A 27,529-nucleotide genomic window follows, 5' to 3' on the forward strand; every position below is an offset into this window, starting at 1 on the left:
AAAAATTTTGAGCGCGCTCTGTACAGAACACTCAAACTCTTGGCTTTCTGCCCACTGTAAAGATAAAAGTGGGTCGGGCATGGCGCTGGCTACGTTAAAAGGTAACGTACAGGAATGTCCAGACATTTGCATGGTGTTGACTACATAGTCGAGGTGGTTTTGCCCATAACAAAAATGGCGTTGAAACAATGTTAACCGGGTACAGTCACGTGGTCAAAGACCTGGCAGTGGGACAGTATGGCTTCAAATGACAAACGGATGTTATTATTATTCACTTCCGGGTGAGACTAATCGGGCGCCATCTTGTCTTGTTCGCGAAGAAGTAGAAGCATCGAAAGGGTTGGAGAGGTATTATAGGAACGGTGGCGACACGGTGTTCCGGAATCAGAGTGGGTAAGTGGTGGAGAACGATTAGGCGTGGGGACTTTCCGGGTCATTAGAATCTTCTTGGTTTCTGTGGCGAAGGTAGCATAACTTAAACACGTAGGCTGCGTACGCTGCTTGGCGCGACCGCTGGAACCTCATCTTCCTTAAAGCGGTGGCGTCCGCCTGACTTGGTGAATCATGGCGCTGCTCCCGGTTTAAAGGAAATGTTCGTATTAAGGAGAGTGCTCGCGACCTCTCCCTCTAACTGTGAGAGTTCCCTCTAGGAAGAGAAGGGAGTGATTGTTGGGCTCCCGACCGGCCGTTAAGCACTGCGCGTGCGCAGTGGGAACCCCCCCCCCTTATGGGGAGGGCGTGCAGGGGAGCAGAGGAGGAAGGGGCCCGGACCTGGACCTTCTCTGCTGTGCGCCTCCGATTCCGCAGGCGCAGCGAAGGGCAACTGTGTCCTTTTAACTAACTACAGTTAGGTTCCTTAGTTTGTACTAATGTGTTTTTAAAGTCATAGACACTATGTGTTAAGCTGCGGGAAAGAAGGAGGTAGCTTCCAACGTTTCAGTTTTATTATCCTGTGATGGATATTATTGTCATCTGAACATCATGGGTACTCGACACATTTTGGTTGTTGGTGGTTAATTCATAGAACAACAAAATAAACTTGGAATTTCTGGTTTGAGTGCAGCAAGGCAAACGCAACAAAAACCAGAACCTTGAAGGTGTTTTGTAAGGTGTTACGTGGCTGTAGGTAAGGTAACAGTAAATCAGTTCTTTTAAGATGGTGTTGATTGAGACTGTATGTTAAAATTTTGTTGTTGTTGTTAATAGACTTTGCTTTTTTAGGGCAGTTTTGATTTACAGAAAAATTGAGCAGATAGTACAGCTTTACCATATGAACTACCCCCCAACCCCCCTCAGAGAGTTTTTCCTATTGTTAACATATATTAGTGTGGTACATATACATTTGTCACATTGAATGGACCAATATTGACACATTATTGTTATTTAAAGTCCATAGTTTATTCACATTTCCTAAGTTTAAACCTAATGTCCTTTTTCTAGCCCAAGATCCTATTTAGAACACCCTATAACATTTAATTGTCATGTGTCCGTAGTCGTCTTTGGTTGTGACAGTTTTTCAGGCTTGTTTTCTATGACTGTTACAGGCTGAAAATTCTTACAGTGAAGACCTAACTTCAGTGCCTCAGAATATGACTGTATTTGGAGATAGGGTCTTTAAAGAAGTAAAATGGGGTCGTTAGGGTAGGCCCTGTGTGCTATAATGGTGTCCTTATAAAAAGAGCAGTACACAGAGGGAAGACCACATAAAGACAAAGGTAGGAGACAGCCATCTACAAGCCAAGAAGAGAGGCCCCAGAGTGAAACCCACCCTGATGACAGTTTGATCTTGGACTTCTAGCCTCCAGAACTATAAGGAAATAAATTTCTGTCGTTTGAGCTACCCAGTCTGTGGTACTTTGTTATGGCAGCCCTAGCAAAGTAATACAGTGACCTTGACAGTTTTGATGGGTACTGGCTAGGGATATTGTAGGGTGACCTGCTATTGGAATTTGTCTGATGTTTTTCTCATGATAAGACTGGTATTAGGGGTTTTGAGGAAGAAGATCACAGAGGTAAAATGCCTTTTTCATCACATTCTATCAAGGCTACATACTATGAACATGACTTATCATGTTGATATTGTCCTTGATCACCTGCTTGAGGTAGTGTTTGTCTAATTTGTCCACTGTAAAGTTACTTTCCTCTGTCCACTCCCTCCTTTCCATATTGTACTCTTTGGGAAGGAAGTCCCTTTGCACAAAGCACACTTAAGGAGTGGAGAGTTAAGCTCTCCCTCCTTTAGGGTGGAGTATCTACATAATTTATTTGGAATCCCTCCGCATGGAAGATTTGTCTCTTCCCTCCAATTTATTTATGTCAGTAAGGATTCAATAGATATTTATGTCATAATTTGTGTTATAATCCAGTAATACTTTATTTTATTGCCCAGATTGTTCCAGTTTTGGACATTGGTAGCTCCTTCAGTTGTCTACTGTGCACCTTTGACATGCCCCCATCTTCCTCCTCCCCCCTTTTTTCCCCTCCCCCTTTTTCCGAGCATCTTCTTACTTCCTGGCACTACAAGATGCTCCAGGCTCATTTTGTATATTTCTTGCCCTAGTTCTAAGAATCAGCTATTTCTCTAATGATCCCTGATTCCTTTACTTTGTTAGAGAATGGTATTAGAACCAAGACATGTGTTCTTGTTGCCACTGAGGGGTTGTTTCCTTTAGGCTTTTTACATTTCTTTTTTTTTTCTTCCAAATTTATTTTTCAATTATCACTTTTTTTCGGTATCTATAACCAAAGTATTCAATTCTCCAATATTTTTTGACTACCTTTCTTGAGCTGCAGACTACAAAGTATTTCAGTATATACTAAAATGCATGTCACATCAAATATCAAAAAAGGTTACTACATTTCAAATAATTACAAGATTAACTTTGTTAGTGCCATTTCCACCTAATCTGAATTGATCCAAATGATTTCTTTTTGACTTTGAGATCCATTACCTGGAGTGTAAGACTGAAATGGCAGGGGAGAAGAGGATTGTTGCATTTTGTGGTTTCTAAACTTTGTGTTTGATGTGAGAAACATTTCATTATATGCACCAAAGGATGGGTGTGTTACTGTATTTCTTTGATTTTGAAATTGATGCTTAAGGGCTTTAAAACAAGCACTACAGTTTCATTCTCATTTATCTGTCACACAGTCTAAGGGATGACTTTTGCAAATATTAATGTTTGTCATTTAAGCAAGTAATTTTAAGAACCTCAAAGCAATGAATGTTCTAATATAGAGTCATGTAAGAAATAAGATAAATGACAGTCATTTCTGGCTGTGTTAGTTTCTTAGGGATGCTGTACCAAGTTACCACAAACTGGCCTTAAAACAACAGAAATTTGTTCTTTCACAGTTCTCCAGGCTACAGATATGACTGAAATAAAGGTTTTGGTAGGCTCATGCATGTGTGCTCGACAGCCCTCTCTCTCTCTCTCTCTCTCCCTCCCTCTCTCTCTCTCTCTCTCTTCTTTTCTTTTCTTTTCTTCTCTCTTCTGTCTCTCCTCTAGGGGAGGATCCTTCCTTGCCTCCTTCTAGTTTCTGTTGGTTCCCAGCAATCTTTGGCTTTCCTTGGCTGTAGACACTTTATTCCAGTCTCCGCTTCTGTAGTCATGTGGCATTCTCTGTCTTGTGTCTTCTTCTAAAAGCACTAATCATTACTGGATTAGGACCTGCTTTAATCCAGTATGACCTCAACTTAACTGGACTACGTTTGCCAAGACCCTATTTCCAAATAAGGTCATGTTCACAGTTAATGGGAGTGGAGGTAGGACTTCAACATATCTTCTAGGGGGACACAAGTCAATCCATAACACTGGTCAAATTCATAAACTAGATTTTTATAGCTCTGTGCGATAATGTGCATAATCTGCAGCAAATCCTGGTTGTTGATCTTTCTGTTCTTCCCAAATCCCAGTTGTTTCCAAGGAAATAGCAATTAATTTAACCCAGTAAAGGGAAAGTCTTGTAGCCTGGCTCATCAATAATCACATTTCTCTAAACTTGAGAAATGGAGCTTAAGAATCTTTAAAATTAAAGCTAAAGGAAGAATGAATAAATTGGAATTGATTTTTGATGTTATAAAGTCAGAGTAGCAGTACTAGAGTTTCATCTTCATTGTTGAAAATTAATATATTTACTTGATAATAAATTTCAGTGAATGAGTAAAATATTTTACCACTTAATATGGGCAAAGCACTTTGGAGAATTCAAATAACTATTAAGACATTTCCACTGCCCTCAAGAAGATTCTCGTTTGAGCCAAGACAAAACACGTGAAGATTTTCATGACCAGTTTCCTGATTCTTCATATCTTTAAAAATCTGTAGTAGATTTATTTTAAAAAATACACACTCATGGTTAAATAATTCAAAGAATATAGAAAGATAGTGAATAAAAAATTAATGTTAACTCATCTCTGTTTTCCCTCTCCAGAGCTTACCAATTTTAAGAGGTTTTTGGTAATTTAGGAATTTTCTATACTAAATTGTGTTGTTCTTTAAAAAAAAGGAACTTCAAGTGGCATCATTATTCATCCTGTATCACATGATTTTTTTCACTATACAATTCATAATACAGTTCGTACATCAGTGTATGTCAGCATATAAAAGTCTACTTTATTCATTTTAATGGCTGAATAGGAGTCCACTGTATGGTTCACTCTTATCTCACCTACTGCCCTTTGAGTGTCACTGAAAGCAGATGTTCACTGTTACAGACATGCTGCAGGTTTTTGAGTTACATGGTGTGTATGCTCATCCATGGTTTTAAGTCCTTGAAGTGGAGTTGCTGGGTCAGAGGGATGATTATTTACAATTTTGATAAAATACTTTAATGCTAACTTGTCTTCCAGAAAGACTGAACATTTGGTGTTTTACCTACACCCTTGTTCAACACACCCTCTGTAGCCAAATAAAGTTTCTCAATTGCAGATTTAATTGAAGCATTTTATTAAATAGCTTCTAACTTTTTACTTCCTTGACTTTTACTGTTACCTTCTTTGCTGCGTTTTATTCTGCTCTGTTTCTCACAGTTTTACATCCTTTCCATATTTTTCTCAGCCTAAGTGTATCAATCATTGTATTTGAATAATAGCTTCTATAAAAACTTTAGGGGGAAAAGAGCTTTGGAAAGCATAGTAAAACTAGAAGCGGTTCGTTTTAACAAACAGAAAAATGGCTACAGATAATACAGATCACTCTTGAAAATATGCAAGTAAAAGCTCTTTGTGCGTAGGAAAACATGGAAGTTTTTGTTTTGTTTTAATAAAAGCTGCAACCTATGATATTGTGAGAAGTAGGGACATTCCAAAGATAAAATGAAATCTGGATAAGTCTTAGATTGTTTTAAGAGAAGAAAATGGAATTGAGTAGAAGTGGATTGGCTTGATCACCTGTCCCCACCCCCAGTTGTAAACTTGAGTGCTATCAAAAACAATACTGAGAAAGTCTTAGTGGTAATATTGACCACTACTTATTGAAGCTTTCTGTGCCAAGTTTTTATATGTTTCCCATTTAATCCTCACAGTAACCCTATGAGGTAGACATTTATTACATTCACCACTTTACAGATGAGAAAACCAAGGATTAGAGAGTAGTTAATTTGCGCATATTCACACAGCTGTTGAGTGGTATAGGCAGGCATCATGAACCAGGGCTTGTGTTCTTAAGTCTAGGTGACAAGTGGTAATCAGAAAACTTAAAAGGGGAATTGAAAACGTTGGCCGTGATAACCATTAAACAGGAGTAAGTAAAAGAAACTTAGTTTAGAGTGATTTCTAGAAAAGTAAATCTATGTATTGGAAATGATGATAGGGAGTCAATATACATCATTTTCATCATTAAAGTGGTTTTATTGTGTGCACATCTGTTTGCAACTCCAGTACGCACTGTGTAGCACTAGTTATAATGCCTACATTGTATGAGTTTACAACCTACGACAGAAAAATCTATGCACTGAACTCTGATGTACCATTAGAGCTTTGGAAAACATAGCAAGCTCTGCTTACACCAGCTTTTTTGGTTCTCCTGTATATAGGTCAACAGCTTTCTTATCATTAACCTTTAAAAGTAAACAGGGAAAGAAGAACCTGTAGACCATTCGTTTCTTCATTTGTTGCTTAGTGACTGCTGGTCACTTGCTTTAGGGCAGCAAGAAGCTGTCTGGTATCTTTGGAAGGTAAAAAGATGAATACATTTGTCTTTCTATCAGCTTTAAAAAGGTATTAATCTGGATATTAATCTGAGGACTTCCCTGGTGGTCCAGTGGCTAAGACTTTGCCTTCCAGTGCAGGGGGGTGCAGGTTTGATCCCTGTTGGGGAGGTAAGATCCCACATGCCTCATGGCCAAAAAACCAAAACATAAAAACAACAGAAGCAATAATGTAACAAATTCAATAAAGACTTTAAAAATGGTCCATGTCAAAAAAAATCTAAAAAAAAAAAATTAATCTAATGGGAAGAAGATGAAACCGTTTGAGGGACAAGTTGTTCTCACCTTGCTGATGTAATTTTTAAACTTAGAATTCCATAGAAAAATCTGAATTTATTACCTTATTTGTACCATTTAAGTTCATATCAGATGGATGAAATCTTTTAAAATGTTTGTTGTTCCTTTTTTTCTCAGCATATATGACAATTCCTAAATTGCTTGACATTATTTTGTATTGTTAATGAATTGTTCAAGTAAATAAAAAAGATATTTTTGAAAGAAAAATGTTTTTAAAGCTTTGCCTTCTCATTTGTGATGTACCTGTTTCCCTTAACTTTATAATGGTAAATCTTTTCTCATTATAAAATTAATGGAAGAGAAAGTTCAAATTAATTTGGAGATGATCACACTTCCGTGTTGCATCTCTAGAATTTATTTTTATTAGTTCAAATAGCTCTTCATAATTTAAGTGCAAACATACACTTTTTTTTTTTTTTTCAGGGCATAAGTAATCTTGCTGCTATGCTTCCAAGCTGTAGTTCTGAATCAACCTAAATTTTAAACAGAAGGTGAACCTCTGAGGTCAGTCAAAATAGCAGTTGGTATTTCTTCTGGGTGTTCCTCTTTATTTATTTAGTTACCTTTTAATTAAAGTTAATTAAAGTTTTCAAGAGTGCTAATGAGTTATTGGTCTTTAAAGGGCTTTAAAGGTATAGTAAGTATTTTTAGCTTGGAATTGATACCCAGTACAGTTGTTGGCCTCAGGTGTGGTACTATTTAGTGCCTATTTTGCCGTATTCTAATAATCCCATTATAATAGAATATATTAATACAACTAGAAGATAAGTGCACTTGACTCGTAAGTAAACAAGGTATAACAAAGGAATGCATCTTTCCTAATGTACAGTGTTCTTCAGTTGAGAGGTCAGGATCTGCCATTGACAGAACTATGTAACATTCTGAGAATGCTGCAAAGACTGTGGTTGCAAGCTCTAAGAGCCTGGATTGTAGTAGCCAATTGTCGTATTAAAGTTGGTGTCTGTTACTTCCTTAATATCTGGCTTTCCCACTTTTTGTGACCCTGCAATAAATACTAAGGCGTAGTTTTGTATTAGTTTTAGAATAGAGGAAAGGGTCAGTCTGACAGGATTCATTTAGTAAACATTTATTTAATGCCTGCTACGTGCTAAGTCCTGGGGTACAAAAATGAAGAAGCATACTCTGCTTACTATGTGTGTCATTGGTTCTTGAATAGGGTTGTATATCAGTGTTGGATGAAGTACAGACATAAAATGACTGTAAGCATTTAAAACTTTTTATTATGGACGTTTTCAAACTAGTTTACAGATAAGTAAACTAGTGTGATGAACCCCCCTGCCCCCATACTCATCACCTAGATTTAATAGGTATTAATGTATGTTTTTCCCCTCTACTTTTCCATGTTAATTATATGTTAAGAAACCTGGTCTTGGGTAGTTCCCTGGTGGCTTAGTGGTTAGGATTCCGGGCTTTCACTGCCGTGACCGGGTTCAGTCCCTGGTCGGAGAACTGAGGTCCCACAAGCTGTGCGATGCGGCCCCCCACCAAAAAAAAAGGAAAGAAAAGATACCTGGTTTTGTGGACTGTCTTACCTTCTAGATTTGTCTGATTGTTTCTTTTGATACTATTTGGCCAGTACCTTTGTCCCCTAATAATTCCTTTACACTGAAAGTGAGAGCTGAAAGCTCAGTTGGATTCAGGTAAACATTTTTGGTGAAAATATTCATAGTGCTTCTGGGGATGTAATTTTGTATCTCGTGAGGAGACACTTAATAATCTGTAGGGATGATATTTCGGCAACCTTTGAATTTTTGATTTCCCATCAGCTTTTCTTCAAAGACTGCCTGAATCAGCTGTTTTTATTAGGTTTGACAATATGGCAATGTTCTAAGTCTTTTCTACCTTATGCATTCATTAACTATAATTTATAAGGAAGAGTTTTCCTTCATTAGCTAGAGCTATCTGGTTACCCTCTTCAGTGAGCCTTGGTTTGAGGGAGGCTAAATCACTTTTTTTTAATAATCTTCAAAATAATTACATTTCCAGAGAGTTATATTGGGAAAAATTATATTTTCCCCCTTTTGAGCTAAATTGAATAGAGCTGTGCTTGCCCCCAAACTCTTGACATCAGCATTAACATGAAATTTTATACTCTTGCTTGCCAACTAAAAAATTCCAATTGCCTTTGGCAACCTTTTGAGCAGAATTTTAGAGCTCTGATCACATAAATGTATCATCATATAATAATTTCTGATGTGTGAGCTTTAACATTAAAGAACACTCATTCTCATTTTTAAGCTATGTTTATTTTGTTGAAGACAGAAAATCAGATACACTTTAAAAGTCAGGATGTGGGATCAAGGAGGACAGCCTTGGCAGCAATGGCCCTTGAATCAACAACAATGGATGCAGTCATTCCAGCACCAGCAGGATCCAAGTAAGGAAACAAATTGAATTTGGGGAACGGGGGAGGGGGGTGTCTAGAGATGAGTGGGACATAGGCACTGGAATTAAGGGAGGTAGAGTTGGGATTGGTTTATTGGATCATTTTATGGTCAGATTTTAATTTTTTCTTGTAAATAATCTTACCTAGCATACATATTAGGGAATGGATTTCCCTTTGGAAGATTTCCTCAGAGTAGAAAGCTTTATGTAGATTTTAATATTTTTAAAACTGATTTAGTTCTTGTTTTCTAAAGAAAGAGGAAAATCTTAAATGTGTTGCTTAATCATACTTTTGTTAATTCGGAATCTTAAAATTCTATGTAGATCATAGTCAACTGATGGTATGCTGTATCATTTTTAAATTTCTCTTTAATATGGAATATTTCAAGCATATACAGATGTAGAAACGAGTATAGGGAGCCCCCATTTATTACTTAGCTCCTGCAGTGGTTAATTCGTAGCCAGTTTTAACCTGATATGACCCCTTCCACTGTCCTGCCTTTACTGGGTTAATCTTATCCTATTTCTTTTTTTTAATAGCTACATAGCATTCTGTTATAGGACTGTACTGTAATAAATCTACTTTTAGATGATAGATGTCTGTGACTTTTTGCTTTTTGAAGTCATTCCCATAATTTTGTATATGTACCATTATTACTTGTCCAATTATTTTTTTAGGAAAAAAAATCTAAGAGCTAGGTTTGATAGATCACAGTTGTACATTTGAAAGTTTTAGATGTACATTGTCAAGTTTAACTTCATTTTCATCAAAAGGTATGAGAATATATTTATTTAATCTTTGCTAAACTGAGATGTAAAAAACTGTATCTTAATCTACTTTGTTTACTTTATTAATAGAATTAGATCTTAAAATGGTAACTATAGATATTTGATGAAAGGAGGAACTTTAAGATAGCAGAAACAATGAATTTTGAATAAAGAATGGCTAAGAAGTTGTTAAGGAGATATATTTTGACTAGAGAAGGGAGTTAAAGATGCTAAAGAAGGGTGACTGAGAAGGAACAAGAATAGCTATCTATATTCACGTGAGGTATATAGGATCCAGAGTAGACCTGGATGGGACCTGTTAGAGAAAGAGTGAGGTTAATCATTTGTTTTTATAGTGTTTAAAAAAGGAATAAGAGTTTAAAAAAATTCAGTAAACTTAAGGTGCAGGGAATAAATTTTCTTATGAGTTAATATTAGAAATTGGTTAAGTGTTTTTGTGGATGTCTTAAGTAATTTTCTGAATGTCTTAAGTAATTTTTATTATTTTATAGCCTGAGTATGGGTTATTTTTATGTATTACTTTCAACTATAACATTGTGTAATATTTAAAATCTCTAGTAAGGAATAACTGAGAAGCTTGTTTTACATAGAGGCACTGTTTTTTTAGCTCCTACATTCTGAATGCCAAATTCTGCTATGTTAAATTATGTTAGGCCAGATTGACTGGGCTGCATTGGCTCAAGCTTGGATTGCCCAAAGAGAAGCTTCAGGACAGCAAAGCATGGTAGAACAACCACCAGGAATGATGCCAAATGGACAAGATATGTCTACAATGGAGTCTGGTCCAAACAATCATGGGAATTTCCAAGGGGATTCGAACTTTAACAGAATGTGGCAACCAGGTTTGTTGTTTATGTTTTCCAAATTTTAGGACTATTTTTAAAATAAAAGGATTAAAATTAAATTGTTTAATTTGCTTAGTTTTATGACTTCTTGAAATTAATGCTTCTTAAAGACTAGGCAGTTTCAATTATATTTGACCTTGAAATTTTGTGGTTAAAATTATTCTATACTCATCTGCTAGCATTGTGGCACTCAGTTTGATTCTTTTCTTGGTTCTTCATTCCTAGGCTGACAGGGGCTGGGAACACTGGAAACCTCACTTGGCATCTAGGGAAGAGAGCATTCTATGTCTCTCTGTTGCAACCTCTGGCCTTTTCAGCAGCAGCACTGGCAGAGCAAAACATGTCTAGTCTCTAATTAAAGAAAAATTGTGTCACTATGTGACAAATTAGTCTGTCAAATATACTCTGCCCCTACCATCCACCCATCTCTCTCTTCCCTTTTTTTCAGATAGTGAAGATCTTCCATAAGTTTTTATCTGTTTATTTTTTTTGTTTGTTTGCTTTTTTACTTCGCAGTATGACTAGGTTCCTTGATGCTAGTTCAGTTTTCTATGACTTGTGTTATTAATTATTTAACAGTCACTTCACATTTTTATAGGTGAATCTTATTTTGATTATGCTAATGGTGAAGTCATAGCTCCTTTTCTTTATTAGTACTTATTATTGTTTCTCAATGTAAGAATGGAAAACTCAGGAAGTAATCCTCTAATATCACTTTTAAAAGAATAATGAATATTCTAATCTTTAATACTGAGAAGTAGTTCATTTCTAGTTTTCTGGAGTCTGTGCCAAATTTTCCCACATTTGAAAATGTTTTGGTTCCTAAGTTCATCAGTGATTCACCCTGGCATTCCCACTTCCCCAACCCACTTCCCCAACTTTACTCTGCTGGTGTTCTTTGTGTCCCAGGCAAGTGATTTACCTCTGTGTGCCTCAATTTCCCTTCCTGAAATTGGCAAAAATAGCACCTGATTTCTCCCTACCTCACAGGGATGTTGTGAGGATAAATGTGTTCATGGAAGAAAGGAATTATATAAAAATCTCAAGGTATTATTTTTATGGTATTGTTACTGAACAGAAATAGAAAAATTCAACAGAAGATTGCTTTGGATTTTGTTATGTTCATTAAAAATAATTTTGGGCATTTGGTTTCCATTTGTTTAGGATATGAATTAGAGTGGAAGTTAGCTCATTCGAATTATTTATTAGATTAATTCATTGCTTATTTTTAAGGTATGCAAAAGAAATTGGACCAAGAAGTCATAAATTTTTTAATCTTTCTTTACTGAAAAATGTAGCTTTCTTGAGATCTTAAAGATGTGTGCTGATTTTGTTATAACCCCTGTTGAATGTTTTTATGCCTAAATCCTGAATAGAATGGGGAATGCATCAGCAGCCCCCACACCCCCCTCCAGAGCAGCCATGGATGCCACCAACACCAGGCCCAATGGACATTGTTCCTCCTTCCGAAGACAGCAACAGTCAGGACAGTGGGGAATTTGCCCCTGACAACAGGCATATATTTAACCAGAACAATCACAACTTTGGTGGACCACCCGATAATTTTGCAGTGGGGCCAGTGAACCAGTTTGACTATCAGGTGAAAGATATTTTGTTGCTTTAATATTGTAGATGTGCACGTAATCCATTCTTTGGAGGTGTCTCATCAAGAGTACCTAAGATATGTGTTTCACTTTTCAGTCTTGTACAGATAAGCACATATTATGTCTCAAAAAAAGTTATCAGTTTTTGAGTATTAAAATCATTAGATTTTTATTTTCTGGTTTTTGATTTGCTTAGGAAAATGGTATAAAGGATTGTTAGGGAAAAATTTGGATAAAATGCAAAATGTGTAAGTGCAATAGCTATATGATGTTTTGTTTTCTAATTTATAATTTCAAGATGGTACCTTTAAATATTAAATAAAGTTTAGAAAATGCACGGTAGTTGAATACATTATTTATCAAAAATTATGGTTAAGACATGAATAAAATACATGAAGAACATAGATCATCTTCCTAAATGCAATTCCTTCTGCTATGTAGAGTTAAGACATTTTCTAGTGTTGTCGTTTTTTTTCCATTCTGACATGACATGTTAATGGAATTGTACATAATTTTCTTTGTAGCATCTAATTCATTCCTAGGGACATAGAACTCTATGGGGAATAGTGTCATTAAGAGGGGCTATATTTTCTCTAATCACTCTGCCAGGGTCCACCCTTAAATTATAGTGCTAGGTGTCATTTTGAAATAATTGATTGCAATCGTTACCTTTAAACTGAGCTATCATTTAAAATTTTGGGAAAAACTCATGTTATTTCACTAATTGTATGGATAATGGGCATAATCGTAAACAGTATTCACCTTGAGACAATAATCCTCTTAATCATTCAGATACTTTTTGTATATGAATATTTAGTATACAGATAGGACAGTTTCTCTTTGTTTTGAAAAAATGTAGTAGTGGGGAGCTTCTACTTAGACAACATTTGCTTGGTAGATCCCCATGCTAACCAGACAAAGAGCTCTGCTGGCATCTGGCTTAGAAAAGCATCTGAAAATGGCAAAATTACAAAAAAAAATATAATGTTATGATTCAGTAGCTTTTATCTTAGCTTAAAATAGATATTTCTTGCAAGATGATAGAAATAAGTTCATAACTAGGAAGTTGGAATTGATTTAAAACTTTTTTTTCCTGTGGTTTTCTAGTTACAGAAAAACTGGCATTTATTTGATTTCTTGGTAGTGGAAGGATATAAATGGATTCAGAATGAAAAAGCTCATTTATATATCCTTTTTTATACTTCTTGAATATAGTATATTATCAGCTGGATTTTATATGGCTCTTTGCATTTACGTAGGCAGAAAATCTTTATCTTTCTTAGGAAAAGTAAGCCTAGGTTCTTGGGGCTACAGAAATATCGGTGGATATTAGAACCATGGAATTCTTGGATTTGCTGCACACATGGATTTCTACTGTCCCAGTTCATAACACACGTGTGTCCCAGAGAGTATGTTGTATTAATGTGAAGAAAAATAAACTGCAATACTCTTTCAGCATGGGGCTGCTTTTGGTCCACCGCAAGGTGGATTTCATCCTCCTTATTGGCAACCAGGACCTCCAGGACCTCCGGCACCTCCCCAGAATCGAAGAGAAAGACCATCATCATTCAGGGATCGGCAGCGCTCACCTATTGCACTTCCTGTGAAGCAGGAGCCGCCACAAATTGGTAGCTATTTAAGTTTAGTGAACCACAATTGGCATGATTTTTTGATCATGTAAAAAGGATGTTTTATTTTCTTAAATTGTTCTAATACTCTGATATGTTAGGAAATGATACTTTAAAATCCTATCTTTTTATAGTCATTAACCTTAAAATTACAAAAAAGATGCATGCTATCTAAAATCTTTAAAGTTTTGAATATGTTTCTTTAAAATGAATCTTTACCTTAAACTCCAGGTTTTGTGATGAAATTTAAATTTATTGTGACCATAGCATGTTGATATTTCTTCAATGTTGATAGCTACATTATGCCAGTATATGATCAGTTCCCCCTTTAAAATCTCCTGTTTGTTCTCTCTCTATGGACTCTTTGCACTCTCAGTTCATCTGATAATACTGCTGTCAGATTAATTTCTTTATTTCACTTTCCATAGTGTTTGGCAGAAAATTTTAATTTTTAAATAACATAATAGAACTAGTTTATTGCAACTGACAAGTTACATATTTATGTTCCTTTTTATCTGGACATCCAAATCTAGCACTTAAGTCTTTCTCTTTTTTTTTTAATCACAAAGTAGACATTTTAGGAAGATTCTAACTTCTGTTTTAACTTAAGGAATAATATTAGTTCAGATGAATTCTTACTGTGAAGGCTTGTGGTTTTGTTTAATTCTGTTCTGTTTTCACATTTTAGGAAGCAGCATAGTATAACAGTTGGCTGTGAATTAGCCCACATCACTACTTATTGTCTTTGTAACCTTGAGCACATCACTTAATCTCTTTGAGCCTCGGCTTCCTCACTTAAAAAGAGATGGAGTAATAGTAGTGCTCTTTTAGGGCTTTTGGGGATTAAGAGAGATGATGGACTTCCCTAGTGCCTTGGCACATTATAAGCATTAAGGCAGTGTTCACTCTTGCTATTAAAATTGATGATTTTAAAGAAAATCATTATGTTTAGTGGATTTTTTTTTTTTTGGCGGTACGCGGGCCTCTCACTGTTGTGGCCTTTCCCATTGCAGAGCACAGGCTCTGGAAGCGCAGGCTCAGCGGCCATGGCTCACGGGCCCAGCCGCTCCGCGGCATGTGGGATCTTCCCGGACCGGGGCACGAACCCGTGTCCCCTGCATCGGCAGGCGGACTCTCAACCACTGCACCACCAGGGAAGCCCTAGTGGATTGTTTGTATTACCACTGCCTTGCTGGAGAATGATAGTATTTGTCACTAGCACTCAAGTGGCACCAGAATTATTTTTTTTTAAGTTACAAAGATTGTAGAAATTTAAGAATAAGAAACTCATGCATTTACAATTTTTACTTAGCTGACTTATGAATATTTTGTCCCACGTGAAACAGATGCAGTAAAACGCAGAACTCTTCCAGCTTGGATTCGAGAAGGTCTTGAAAAAATGGAACGTGAAAAGCAGAAGAAGTTGGAGAAAGAAAGAATGGAACAACAACGTTCACAGTTGTCCAAAAAAGAAAAGAAGGCTGCAGAAGATGCTGAAGGAGGAGATGGCCCTCGTTTACCTCAGAGAAGTAAATTTGTAAGTAGACACTCCTGACATAAAACTCCTTGTGACATCTGTGTGAAAAGTTAGTTGACTTTTTCTGTCTTATTTGACTTGGTATGATAATCTCTAGGTCCATCCATGTTACTGTAAATGGCATTGTTTCTTTTTTATGGCTGAGTAATATTCCAATGTATGTATATGGAATATTACACATGCACACCACGTCTTCTTTATTCATTCATCTGTCAGTGGCCATTTAGGGTACTTCCATGTCTTGGCTACTGTAAATAGTGCTACTGTGATCATGAGGGTGCATATATCTTCCTGAATTAGATTTCATCTTTTCTGGATATATGCCCAGGAGCGGGATTGCTGGATCATATGGGAACTCTATTTTTAGTTTTTTAAGGAACTTGCATACTGTTTTCCATAGTGGCTGCACCAGTTTACATTTACAAATATCATATGATATCATTTATATGTGGAATCTAAAAAAAAAGATACAAATGAACTTATTTATAAAACAGAATAGACTCACAGACAGAAAAACTTATGGTTACCAAAGGGGAAAGGTGGGGGAAGGGATAATTTGGGAATTTGGGATTAACAGATACACACTACTATAAGTAAAATAAACAGCAAGGACCTACTGTAAAGCACAGGGAACTTTGTTCAGTATCTTGTAATAACCTATAATGGAGAAGAATCTGAAAAAAATGTATGTATACTGAATCACTTGCTGTACTCCTGAAACATTGTAAATCAACGATACTTTAATTTTAAAAAAGTATTGAAATAAATAGATATTAATTTAGCTTATAAAAAAGTATTAGAGTAATGTCCTTGAGATTACTTTCAGTAAGTATATTGGAGATTGTTTTTATGTATGTATTGTTGAGGGTAGTAAGGAGAAAGGGGACAGCAAATTTATAAAACATTTCATTCCAGAGAGAAATTATTCATTGGGGTGCTAGATAATAGGCTTTACCTTGACAAACAAGTCTGTGTTCTTTTGTTGTAGTACAGCTAACTCCCTAGTGATGGACTATAAAACAAAACTATACTTACACCAACGGATGTAATAGCTTTCATAGTTTTTGACATAGGCACTGAAAGTAACATAAAGTTTTAACTCTTTAAATCTCCATCAGTGGGCTTCCCTGGTGGCACAGTGGTTAAGAATCCGCCTGCCAATGCAGGGAACACGGGTTCGAGCCCTGGTCCGGGAAGGTCCCACATGCCGCGGAGCCACTAAGCCGTGAGCCACAACTACCGAGCCTGCGTTCTAGAGCCCGCGAGCCACAACTACTGAGCCCACGAGCCACAACTACTGAAGCCCGCGCACCTAGAGCCCATGCTCTGCAACAAGAGAAGCCACCGCAATGAGAAGCCCACCTACTGCAGCGAAGAGTAGCCGCTGCTTGCTGCAACTAGAGAAAGCCCGCATGCAACAGTGAAGACCCAGTGCAGTCAAAATAAATAAATATTAAAAAAAAAAAGAACTCCATCAGCTAGATGGCATTGAGTGGCTTAGAAATTTTTTTGTTTAGCAGCAGTATGCTCCTAGATGGTATGACAGCCACAGCACTGGCCAGTAATGCAATTCAGGAAATGGTTCTTCCTCCCAAGGCCATTTTCTGCTTCAGCAATAAGTCTCAAAGACAGCAGATTAACTAGACTTAAGCAGATTGGCTTTGCTTAAATTCCATGAATGCCATAAATTACTTTTATTTTTTAATAAAAGAACCGTGCCAAAGATGTGATTTTATTCTGGGTGTTATACCGGTAAGAAACAACAGGCTGCCACTATTAAAGTTTACCTTTAACAAAGAAAAAAAATTTTTTTCAAAAGACATGAAATAGTGGATTTTCAGGTTTGATGTTTTTTTTTAAGTGTCAAAAAAACTGTTTGGAGATTATCCTCCCTCTTCTCCCTGGTGCTTTTGGACTTGTGTCACATGTATCTTACCCTGGTTCAGATAGTCTTTCCATAGTTGTATTTAGGTGATCACCTTGTCTTTTACTTAGTAGGATTGTTAGAGTGACTATGGAATACTTCTTTGCCTAAAGAAGGCCCCTTTTTAAGGTATGCTCTCTGGATACTGAAAACCTAAAACCATTCAGAGAGACAAACTGCTGGTATTTCCTCTATCTGAAGTAGACCTCATTTCTTGCTTATCTGTCTGTTACGTAGCTAAAAAAAGCAAATTTCACTAGCTAGCTGATATCTGGAAACTGACTTTAGATTTTTAAGTCACATGATTTTAGGTAAATAGCTTACATTTACAGCTGTAAAAGTTACACTGAGGGCTTCCCTGGTGGCGCAGTGGTTGAGAGTCCGCCTGCCGATGCATGGGACACGGGTTCGTGCCCCCGTCTGGGAAGATCCCACATGCCGCGGAGCGGCTGGGCCCGTGAGCCATGGCCGCCGAGCCTGTGCGTCCGGAGCCTGTGCTCCGCAACGGGAGAGGCCACAACAGTGAGAGGCCCGCGTACCGGGGGAAAAAAAAAAAAAAAAGTTACACTGAATAATATGACTGTGGTGCATTTATCTAAAATTCTACACGCCACTCATGTCAGGACCATCATATATAATGGATATTAATTAAATCAGTCTCTGGGCCTGATGTGCTTCTAGTTATTTATAAAATAAGGTAAAACTTAGGAAAAAAATTGAAAAATAATTGAAATTGATTCTCATAAGTCATCTTATAGTCTTAATATTTCCTCTCAGGTAACATTTTAAATTATCAAATGAAATCTATAGCACAAAAATGTAATTTAGAGAAATTTCATTTTTATATATCTGTTTCATAGACTTTAATTTGGGTTTTAAAATAGAATATATAAGATAATTATTTTATATTATAAGCATGAATTTGGGCTACCCGAAAGTGCTATTACTTTTTTTAGGATAGTGATGAGGAAGATGAAGACACTGAAAATGTTGAGGCCGCAAGCAGTGGAAAAGTCACCAGAAGTCCATCTCCAGTTCCTCAAGAAGATCAAAGTGAACCAGAAATGACCGAAGAAGAGAAAGAGTATCAAATGGTAGAATGTTAAATTTCTTACCTTTACCATGTACAGGCTTAAAAAAATTTTTTTTAATTGAGGTGTAATTGACATGCTACGTTATATTATAGGGTTTATCTTGTTTATAATTTTTTAAAATTATTGGTTGGCTATCAAACTTGAGAGAGAACTTGTGAAACAGTTATAAAATGTATATTTGCTGGGTGATAATGTCTGCAAAATCCAAGTAACATAATACGAAATCACAGCTTATAAAGCAGTTATTTAAGCACATTTTTAATTAAACAGTGTTTTACTACATGAGACCCAAGAGAACATTTATTATTTATTATTTTTCTAAAATGTGTGTTTTGAATACTGAAAAAGATTAAAAGGCTGCGTAGAAGTATAAATTTAGGAAGCACTGGATTGAACACAGTTAAACTTATTTCTTCATTGCAAGATTTCTCAAAGACTTCAGTGCCTATAATGTGTATTGTCAGTTTCTGAGATTGGGAATATAATGTGCTGCGTTTCTCATATTGAAAGACCAGTGATATTTGAAATGTCTTTAGATGAAGCTGATTCAGTATACTCTTATTTTAGTAGATGAGTAATCTGAATCCCAGAGAGGCCCACATTTGAAACAGCTGTTGGTAGCCAAACCAGTGCTAGAATCCAGCTCTTATTTCAAGTCTATTGTATGCTGTGCTATAGTAATCAAGAAAAAAAGGACTTCATCTCACAGAATGGAATGACTGCCTTTTTGTTATTTTCCTTGTTTTTTTCCCCTCAGATTTTACTTTGAGCTGAGGGTTAATGTAAGTTCCTAAGTGACATAAGAAACTAGTATTGTGCTGCTTACTAATAATATTATTAAATGAAGGGATATTCCTCTCAAAACACTTGTGGAAACTTTTATTAATAGGGACTTGAAAAAAATACTTTGTCTCTAGAATTAGAATTCAGTTTCTCTACTATACAGATAAATTCATATATATATTTTTTAATCCACATGATTTTAAAGTTTTGATAATACAATAATTTTCAAGATACTCTTTTCCTTGAAATAGCTGGTCTGATCTCTTCTCTAAAAATGTTTTATAAAATGGCTTTGCCTTTTAATTTTTTTGAAAATGTCAAACTGTATCAGTAGCTATAATAAATTAGAAAAAAATATAAAATATCCTTCCTTAGATGTTGCTGACAAAAATGCTTCTGACTGAAATTCTACTGGATGTCACAGATGAAGAAATTTATTATGTAGCCAAAGATGCACATCGGAAAGCAACGAAAGGTATATTGTGGGTGTTCTTGGTTCTCTTTTTCTGGGGGTCTTTTGGTTTTGGTGGCTACTTTGGACTTTTTTTGTTGTCCTTGTTGAATTACTAGCAGATTTTGAATATTCTCTTGCATGTTTTAACTCTTTGGGAAAGGTTAGATTTGTAGACACCATATTAAAAACTATACAGATATTTTTGTTTTATCCAACCTACCTGAGCACAGATTAGCAGTTTTGCTGTTGTTCTATAAAATGTATTGTGGAAAATTCTTGATGTTCAATTTCACCTGATTTTTTTTTATATATATAGATACCATGGTATTGGTATATGATTTCTAATACAACTAGTTTGCCTAATGAATTGTGAACCTTCAGAATTTTCACAGTTTACCACTTATAATTTTTACAGAAGCAGCTAATGTCCCCCCCTCCCATATTTTTAGTAACACTTAAAAAGTATATTGAAAGAAAAATTTGAACTATGGGCCATACCTAAAAAAAAAAAAATACCAGTGTACTGGTCAACATTTTTCCTCATTATCAACCAATTACAGCTCACATCAGAATTATAATTTCAAGGCCAGACATGCTACTGGTTTAAAATGAATGTTATGTTTTTAATGTTTCTTCTCTCCCCAAAAAGCAGCAATAGTAGTAGATTTAACAATACCATAGACTCTCATGACTATGAAATCGTGGCTATTTGTGTTAACATGTTGTTCCTGTTGTTGATGTGATACAAAGCTCCTGCAAAACAGCTGGCACAGTCCAGTGCACTGGCTTCCCTCACTGGACTCGGTAAGTATTCTCCTTATTTGTGAGAGGGCCTTAAAGGGAAAAATGACACTTACCTGTCTCTCTACGTGTTCTGTTTTGAAACTGTACTAGTCCTACACAGTTTATAAAATTTAGGTTTTAGGGTTATAGCCTCTAAAAGGTTTTTTTTCTTTTTTTTTTTACTAAAGCATTCACAATGGGATTATTATAAATGTGGTGGCTAATTCATAGTTTATTAGTACAAGTTATAATAGTTCATAATTTAGCCATGATAGCATTTAAGCTCCCTTTCAGAATTATTACATACATGCCGTAGGGAAAAACCTATCCACTATTGCTCTTAAGGACCTTTATTTAGATTGTGTTGCAGCAAGTCAAGTTTTTACATAGAGGAAAGGGTTTATCTTACAGCATGATAGTAGTGATGTGTTCGTAATTTGCAATTTGCATGATATATTATCAAGTATATAAGAGCTTGAATTTGCCTTTTCCACATCATCATTTCAAATTAATATTTGTGAGGGTCAACAGAAATGGGTAAAACCAAATGCCCATGTGATTTTGTTATGATTACTATTTAGATCACTTCAGGGTGGGGAGCAGTTTTAGCACCATACCATTTCTGTATCAGTGAGAATTACAGTATTCCAACTTTGTTAGAAAGAAAATATTCAGCATCCCTTGGATTTCTAAGCTTTGAATAATGAAAGAGTTAATTTTAGAAATATTTTCAGGATCATCATAAATTTGAGTAAGGTAGTTTGAATTGATTATGCTTTAGTAAGGCTTTGTTACTGCCCTATTAAATGGCTTTGTTGGTTAGCATGGACAGTAAGACAATAATTTTCAAGATTCCCTTATGGTGAGAAATATGTGAAATATTCTTGAAAGAATAAGATACTAAGTATCAGTTTTCTTGAGGATTCTGTGTTCTCCTTAAGCATTGTAATTTATACTCCTCCCCACCCCGAATAAGCATATTCTTCCAAGAAAAAGCAATGAAAAAAGAAATGAGCTTTCTTCTCGGACCTTAAAAAGTTTTTAGTGCCTAGAATAATTTTTACATATGATAGACTGGGCTTTATGCACACAGGTGGACTGGGTGGTTATGGATCAGGAGACAGTGAAGATGAGAGGAGCGACCGAGGTTCTGAGTCATCTGACACTGATGATGAGGAATTACGGCACCGAATCCGGCAAAAACAGGAAGCTTTTTGGAGAAAAGAAAAAGAACAGCAGCTGTTACATGATAAACAGATGGAAGGTATATCTTTTAGACTCAATGGTTGTACAGTTCTGTTCATATTTCTTTTTTAAAATTTTATTTATTATTTTTTTTTGCGGTACGCGGGCCTCTCACTGTTGTGGCCTGTCCCGTTGCGGAGCACAGGCTCCGGATGCGCAGGCTCAGCGGCCATGGCTCACGGGCCCAGCCGCTCTGTGGCATGTGGGATCTTCCCGGACCATGGCACGAACCCGTGTCCCCTGCATCGGCAGGCGGACTCTCAACCACTGTGCCACCAGGGAAGCCCCATATTTCTTTTTATTTTATAACCATCTTAGAAATACCAAATGATAGAATCAAGGCTAGATTATAAATAATATGTGATGTAACTGAAACTAAGGTGTTTTGGCTCATTTGCAGTTTTTATCAAAGTTAAAGTCAAAATTGATTGTAAAAAGTTATAGTTTATAAAAGTTTTTTTGTTTTGTTTTGGGAGACATTAGTTCCATTGGCTGTAAGTTAAGCTATTTAGTGTATTTTTATTTCTTATTAAAGTTCTTAACAGAACTACCCTGGTGGTCCAGTGGTTGAGACTTCATCTTCCAATGCAGGGGGTGCAGGTTTGATTCCTGGTCAGGGAGCTAAGATCCCACGTGCCTCAAGACCAAAAACCCAAAACATAAAAACGAAGCAATGTTGTAACAAATTCAATAAAGACTTTAAAAATGGTCCACATCAAAAAATCTTTAAGAAAAAAAAAAGTTCTTAAAATGAAAAAACTTTTGAAAGGGGAAATATATTGTAAACTATTGAAAAGTAATTTGTGCTAGCATATTTAAGGATAATAGAGGACTTTTTAGAAGGTTTTTTATGTAAAATGCTGTACATGTATACAGTTCTTAGTTTATATAATGATACTAGGAATAATGAAAGAATATTTATTTAGAATTTCTTTTTTGAAAAATCTTATTTGGACAATTTGAGAAGTAATTATTAAGAGTTAACAGCCAAAAATTTCCTATAAATTACTTACTTACCTTCAAGTTGCCTTACTGTACAAAAGGGAAATCTTTTCTTACTTGCTTTACTGTACCTCTACGCTTTGGTACTCTATTGCTGTACTGTCCAGGAAGGCAGCTAACTGCATGTAGCTATTGAGCATTTCAAATGAAGCCAGCCCAAATTGAGATGTGCTGTAGGTATAAAATACACACTGTATTTCAAAGACTTTACATTAAAAAAAAAGAAGCAGATTATCTCAATATTCTTTTTAACTGATCATATGTTGAAATGATAATATTTTTTATATGTTGGGTTAATAAAATATGAAAATCAGTTTCACCTGTTTCTTTTTACTTTTTAAATGTAGCTGTTAAAAAACCCTGAATTGCTTATTGCATTCTATTTCTGCTGTATCTAGTGCTGCTGTATTTTTGTAGTCTGATAGCTTGAAATTTGGTAGCATGGGAGTTTTTTCATTGCACGTTTGCCTTTCTTACTGTTTTTGTCTTTTTCTGTTTCAGAAGAAAAGCAACAAACAGAAAGGGTTACAAAAGAGATGAATGAATTTATCCATAAAGAGCAAAATAGTTTATCACTACTAGAAGCAAGAGAAGCAGATGGTGATGTGGTTAATGAAAAGAAAAGGACTCCAAATGAAACTACATCAGTTTTAGAACCAAAAAAAGAGCATAAAGAAAAAGAGAAACAAGGAAGGAGTAGATCAGGAAGTTCCAGTAGTGGTAGTTCCAGTAGCAATAGCAGAAGTAGTAGTACTAGTAGTACTGTCTCTAGCTCTTCGTACAGTTCTAGCTCAGGTAGTAGTCGCACTTCTTCCCGATCTTCTTCTCCTAAAAGAAAAAAGAGACATAGTAGGAGTAGATCGCCAACAATTAAAGCTAGGCGTAGTAGGAGTAGAAGTTACTCTCGCAGAATTAAAATAGAGAGCAATAGGGCTAGAGTAAAGATTAGAGATAGGAGGAGGTCTAATAGAACTAGCATTGAAAGAGAAAGACGAAGAAATCGAAGTCCTTCCCGAGAGAGACGTAGAAGTAGAAGTCGCTCAAGGGATAGGCGAACCAATCGGTCCAGTCGCAGTAGGAGCCGAGATAGGCGTAAAATTGATGATCAACGTGGAAATCTTAGTGGGAGCAGTCATAAGCATAAAGGTGAGGCTAAAGAACAAGAGAGGAAAAAAGAGAGGAGTCGAAGTATAGATAAAGATAGGAAAAAGAAAGACAAAGAAAGGGAGCGTGAACAGGATAAAAGAAAAGAGAAACAAAAAAGGGAAGAAAAAGATTTTAAGTTCAGTAGTCAGGATGATAGGTTAAAAAGGAAACGAGACAGTGAAAGAACATTCTCTAGGAGTGGTTCTATATCTGTTAAAATCATAAGACATGATTCTAGACAGGATAGTAAGAAAAGTACTACCAAAGACAGTAAAAAACATTCAGGCTCTGATTCTAGTGGAAGGAGCAGTTCTGAATCTCCAGGAAGTAGCAAAGAAAAGAAGGCTAAGAAGCCTAAACATAGTCGATCGCGATCCATGGAGAAATCTCAAAGGTCTGGTAAGAAGGCAAGCCGCAAACACAAGTCTAAGTCCCGATCAAGGTAGTATACTTTTTAAAGTATTTTGTCTGATTTTTAAAAAAAAAAATTTGACTGAATTTATGCAAAGTTGAAAGTGTCCTTTCTCTCTCTCTCTTTAATAAACTCAGTTTGGTACTTGATAAATGATCATAGTCTTAAGTAATTTTAGAAATCCTATATAATATTATTTATTTGAAAATTGCAGATTCTTTAGTATAAAATACATTTTTATTTTTAAATTTTATCTTTTCCCTTTCTTTTTTTCAGATCTACAACCCCTCCCCGTCGTAAACGCTGAGGAATGATGTGGCAAGAATGCCATGATGTTTAAAAAATTCCATGAGTTTTAAGGGCTTGTCTCATTATAGAGGCACATTGTGGCTGTGTAGGTGAAACCAGAATTTTTTTTTTTTTTAATCTGTAAATAGGTGTACTTTTTCCAAATGCTGCTCCAAGTTACTTAATAGGATTTCTTTGTATTACATTTTTTCAAAAAATAGTGCATAATAAGACTATAAACATGCCATTCTCTTTCAGCTGTAATGTTCTTAAAATTATTCTTGAATGTACTGTGATGTCAATAAAGCTCTTTAGTTCATTTTTGTTAACCTCTTGCACATTAATTTTATGATTTTAATCTAAGGAACGTACTTTTATAAAAAGGCAGCTGGAGTTTTGTATAACGGATTTTAAAGGTACTTCCTCTCATCTCCCCCAAAGAAAATGGTTTTAAATTAATAGTTTGTCAAAATCTGTAAATTGTACCCATGGATTTTTGTCAAATTTTAACTATAAGGGTGTAGAAGAGGGCCAGAAATAGATCTTTACGTTCATTTGGAAGCATTTGACAGCTTTCTAAACTTTTCTTCCTGTTTTGGGGATTTTCAAGTAATATGTTCTCTGTGTGTATAAAGTATGGTTCACTCCTGTAAAATGAAATTGCTGGAATCAATCAGAGCAGTGCACCATTAGAATTATTTATAAGGAATTACTGTGTTTGACAGTAGCAGCAGTGCAAGTCTGGAACTATATTCTGCAGTTTCCCACTTCTGTTTTAAAGCATATTTTAAACACTTTGGGGTTACTATAGAACTAAAACTCACAATTTGATATATTTATATTTTTAAAGTATAATATGACCTCAGCTCAGTGGAGGAATACTGTATTATTCAGGTTTGTGTCAGTTTCATAACATTAAAATTTGGTTTTGTCAGTTTCTTAAAATTATGATCAGTGAGTGGTCTAGCAGTTTAAGGTAGTCATAACTTATGAGTAAAACGAGGCTCTGCAGGCACTGAAATGCTCAACTGAAATGCTTTTAGGGTCCACTTTATATGATTACTCACTTATGCCACAATAGATAAATCTTTGAAAACAAATGCTTTTAAATTTTAAGTTAAAAAGGAAAAAGCAGGTTCAGGTCACAAGAGTTTTAGAGTATGCCTTGTTACCAGCAGTAGTTCATATTAAAGTAAGCCACGTTTTTGCCAAGATCAGTGTTTCCTCAAAATGAAGGTAGAAATAGACTTATAATAGTGTGCTCTTGTACCTCTACATAGGTTCTTAAATAATTTTGAGCAGTTACGCATTTATCTAGAGGAAGTCAACTGTGAATAAATGCATGTTTACCAAAATGATTGTTTTACAGTGCATTTAGTTCTGATATTTATTAAGTTGACATTTCACACAATAACTTTTAAATAGTTTGGAATTCTATATAGTTTAGACATCAGTCACATCTGAGATAAGTAAAGGAAAATGTGCAATATTTTTTATGTAGGTGAGCTAACACAGTGTACCTAATTGCGGAATTATCTGATTAATTTGTAATAGATAAGTTGTATAACGTTTTCATATCTAAAGATGTTTTTTAGATCAATCTCAAGTGAAATAATATTTTCAGAATAAAATTCTACAGAAAAAGTCTACTGGCTATGATATGCACATTTTTAAGCAAGATATGAACTAGAGCCAAAAGTAGCATTTGACAGTTTGATTTACTCTGCCATAATATGCAAGCTTCTTATCTGTAGATATTTTTTAAAACATAGTCATGATGTATGTGATTATTAGTAAATACATCAGTATTATAATTAGATATTTGGGTTTTCAGTTTAGAGAATTCATCATTTCACTGACATTAATGGAGTATGTTTACCTTGAATGGTAAGATTTTATAAATAGGGCTTCCATGATTTGGGATGTGAATGCTAAAACTTATACGTAAGTTAATTAGATGTGTAATTTGGTTATGAAGTCTTTTCTAAAATGATACCACCAGAAAATTAATAGATTAATTTTTTGAGACAATCATTGGTCTGGATTGGTTAATAAAAACTGTCTTAAGAGGTTTTCTTTTCAAATATTTCTAGTGTATTAATCATACTTGTTTTTGTGGAATGGGGGTAAACCACACCATTAAAAGAATAAAGTGTAATTTGGAAAGAGGTAATTATAAGATTTGTTTCAGGCCCCAAAATATAAATAAAGATTGGTGTGGAATTTCAGTGTATATGTTTCCTGCCCTTGTAAAATGTCTTTTTAAAAAAGCATCTGTTTCTAATGGTATAACACAATAGGTGAACTTTCCAAACATCATCTTTTTTTTAATGTCTGAGTTATTTTGTTTCTTCAAAGGAAGACATGAAGTATAAATAGTATTTTTAATTTATTGAAGTTTCTAAAATGCGCAAAGCATGGTTTAGTGGAAATAGTATTAGATTCATTGGATTGTCCTGCCTCTGCTGTTTGATATATTTTGGGCAAATCACTTAATCACAGTGGAACTCAGTTTCTTCAGCTGTATAACGGTGGAATTAGATTATCTCTAAGGTCTTAAGTTCTTCAGTTTTAAGTAGAATTTGGTTGTAATGTCTAAACCTTAGATGAGAAAATGGGCTTAAAATAACTTAATAGCCCTTAAAATAACTCATGTGTGATGAGTTACATTGATACCATGAAGGTTTACTAGGTGTCATCCATAGAGTTTTCCTATAAAAACACATAAATCTGCCACATTCTGATTGTGGTAATGTTAAGATTAAATTATCTTAAGTTACCAATTTATTGAATATATGGAATTTTGTAAATACAAAAATTTACCAGTTAAACCTAAGTGGATGTAGTAGTGTTATCATTTCAAAGAGGTAAAACTGTGTTAGCTATAAGGGAGCACTTAACCCTTAACTTTAATGAAAAAAGTTTATATAAAATTGAATTTCAAAGTATTAAATAGATATTTAGTTTTATAGCAAAATAAACTGTAGACTCTGTAACACGTTTATGGGTGAGACCATGGGGATGATCTGAGAAATATCTCACAACAGCCATACATCGCATTATAGCTGCTGTTCCTCCAGTA

At 35.3% G+C, this 27,529-nt stretch overlaps 1 protein-coding gene across 8 annotated transcripts; it reads left to right on the forward strand.

Annotated features, from left to right (window-relative positions):
- The first annotated feature begins 300 nt into the window (after positions 1–300).
- Positions 301–25,753, forward strand: PNISR (PNN interacting serine and arginine rich protein). Of its 8 annotated transcripts, none has more exons than XM_082855837.1 (13): positions 301–393; positions 6,931–7,011; positions 8,787–8,905; positions 10,356–10,544; positions 11,924–12,147; positions 13,608–13,779; positions 15,126–15,316; positions 18,197–18,334; positions 19,493–19,592; positions 20,322–20,375; positions 21,448–21,618; positions 23,103–24,189; positions 24,436–25,753. In XM_082855837.1, the coding sequence occupies exons 3-13, from the start codon at positions 8,818–8,820 to the stop codon at positions 24,464–24,466; spliced, it is 2,445 nt and encodes an 814-aa protein (XP_082711963.1). In that variant the 5' UTR covers positions 301–393; positions 6,931–7,011; positions 8,787–8,817; the 3' UTR covers positions 24,467–25,753. The 8 variants fall into 8 exon arrangements, with proteins under 8 accessions (XP_082711963.1, XP_082711964.1, XP_082711967.1 ...); XM_082855838.1 differs by having other exon boundaries at positions 8,791–8,905; XM_082855840.1 differs by lacking the exon at positions 6,931–7,011 and having other exon boundaries at positions 303–393; positions 8,791–8,905.
- The last annotated feature ends 1,776 nt before the right edge of the window (positions 25,754–27,529 follow it).

The sequence above is a fragment of the Leucopleurus acutus genome (assembly GCF_964270905.1).
Source record: "Leucopleurus acutus genome assembly, chromosome: 15".
NCBI classification, from domain to species: Eukaryota; Metazoa; Chordata; class Mammalia; order Artiodactyla; family Delphinidae; genus Leucopleurus; species Leucopleurus acutus.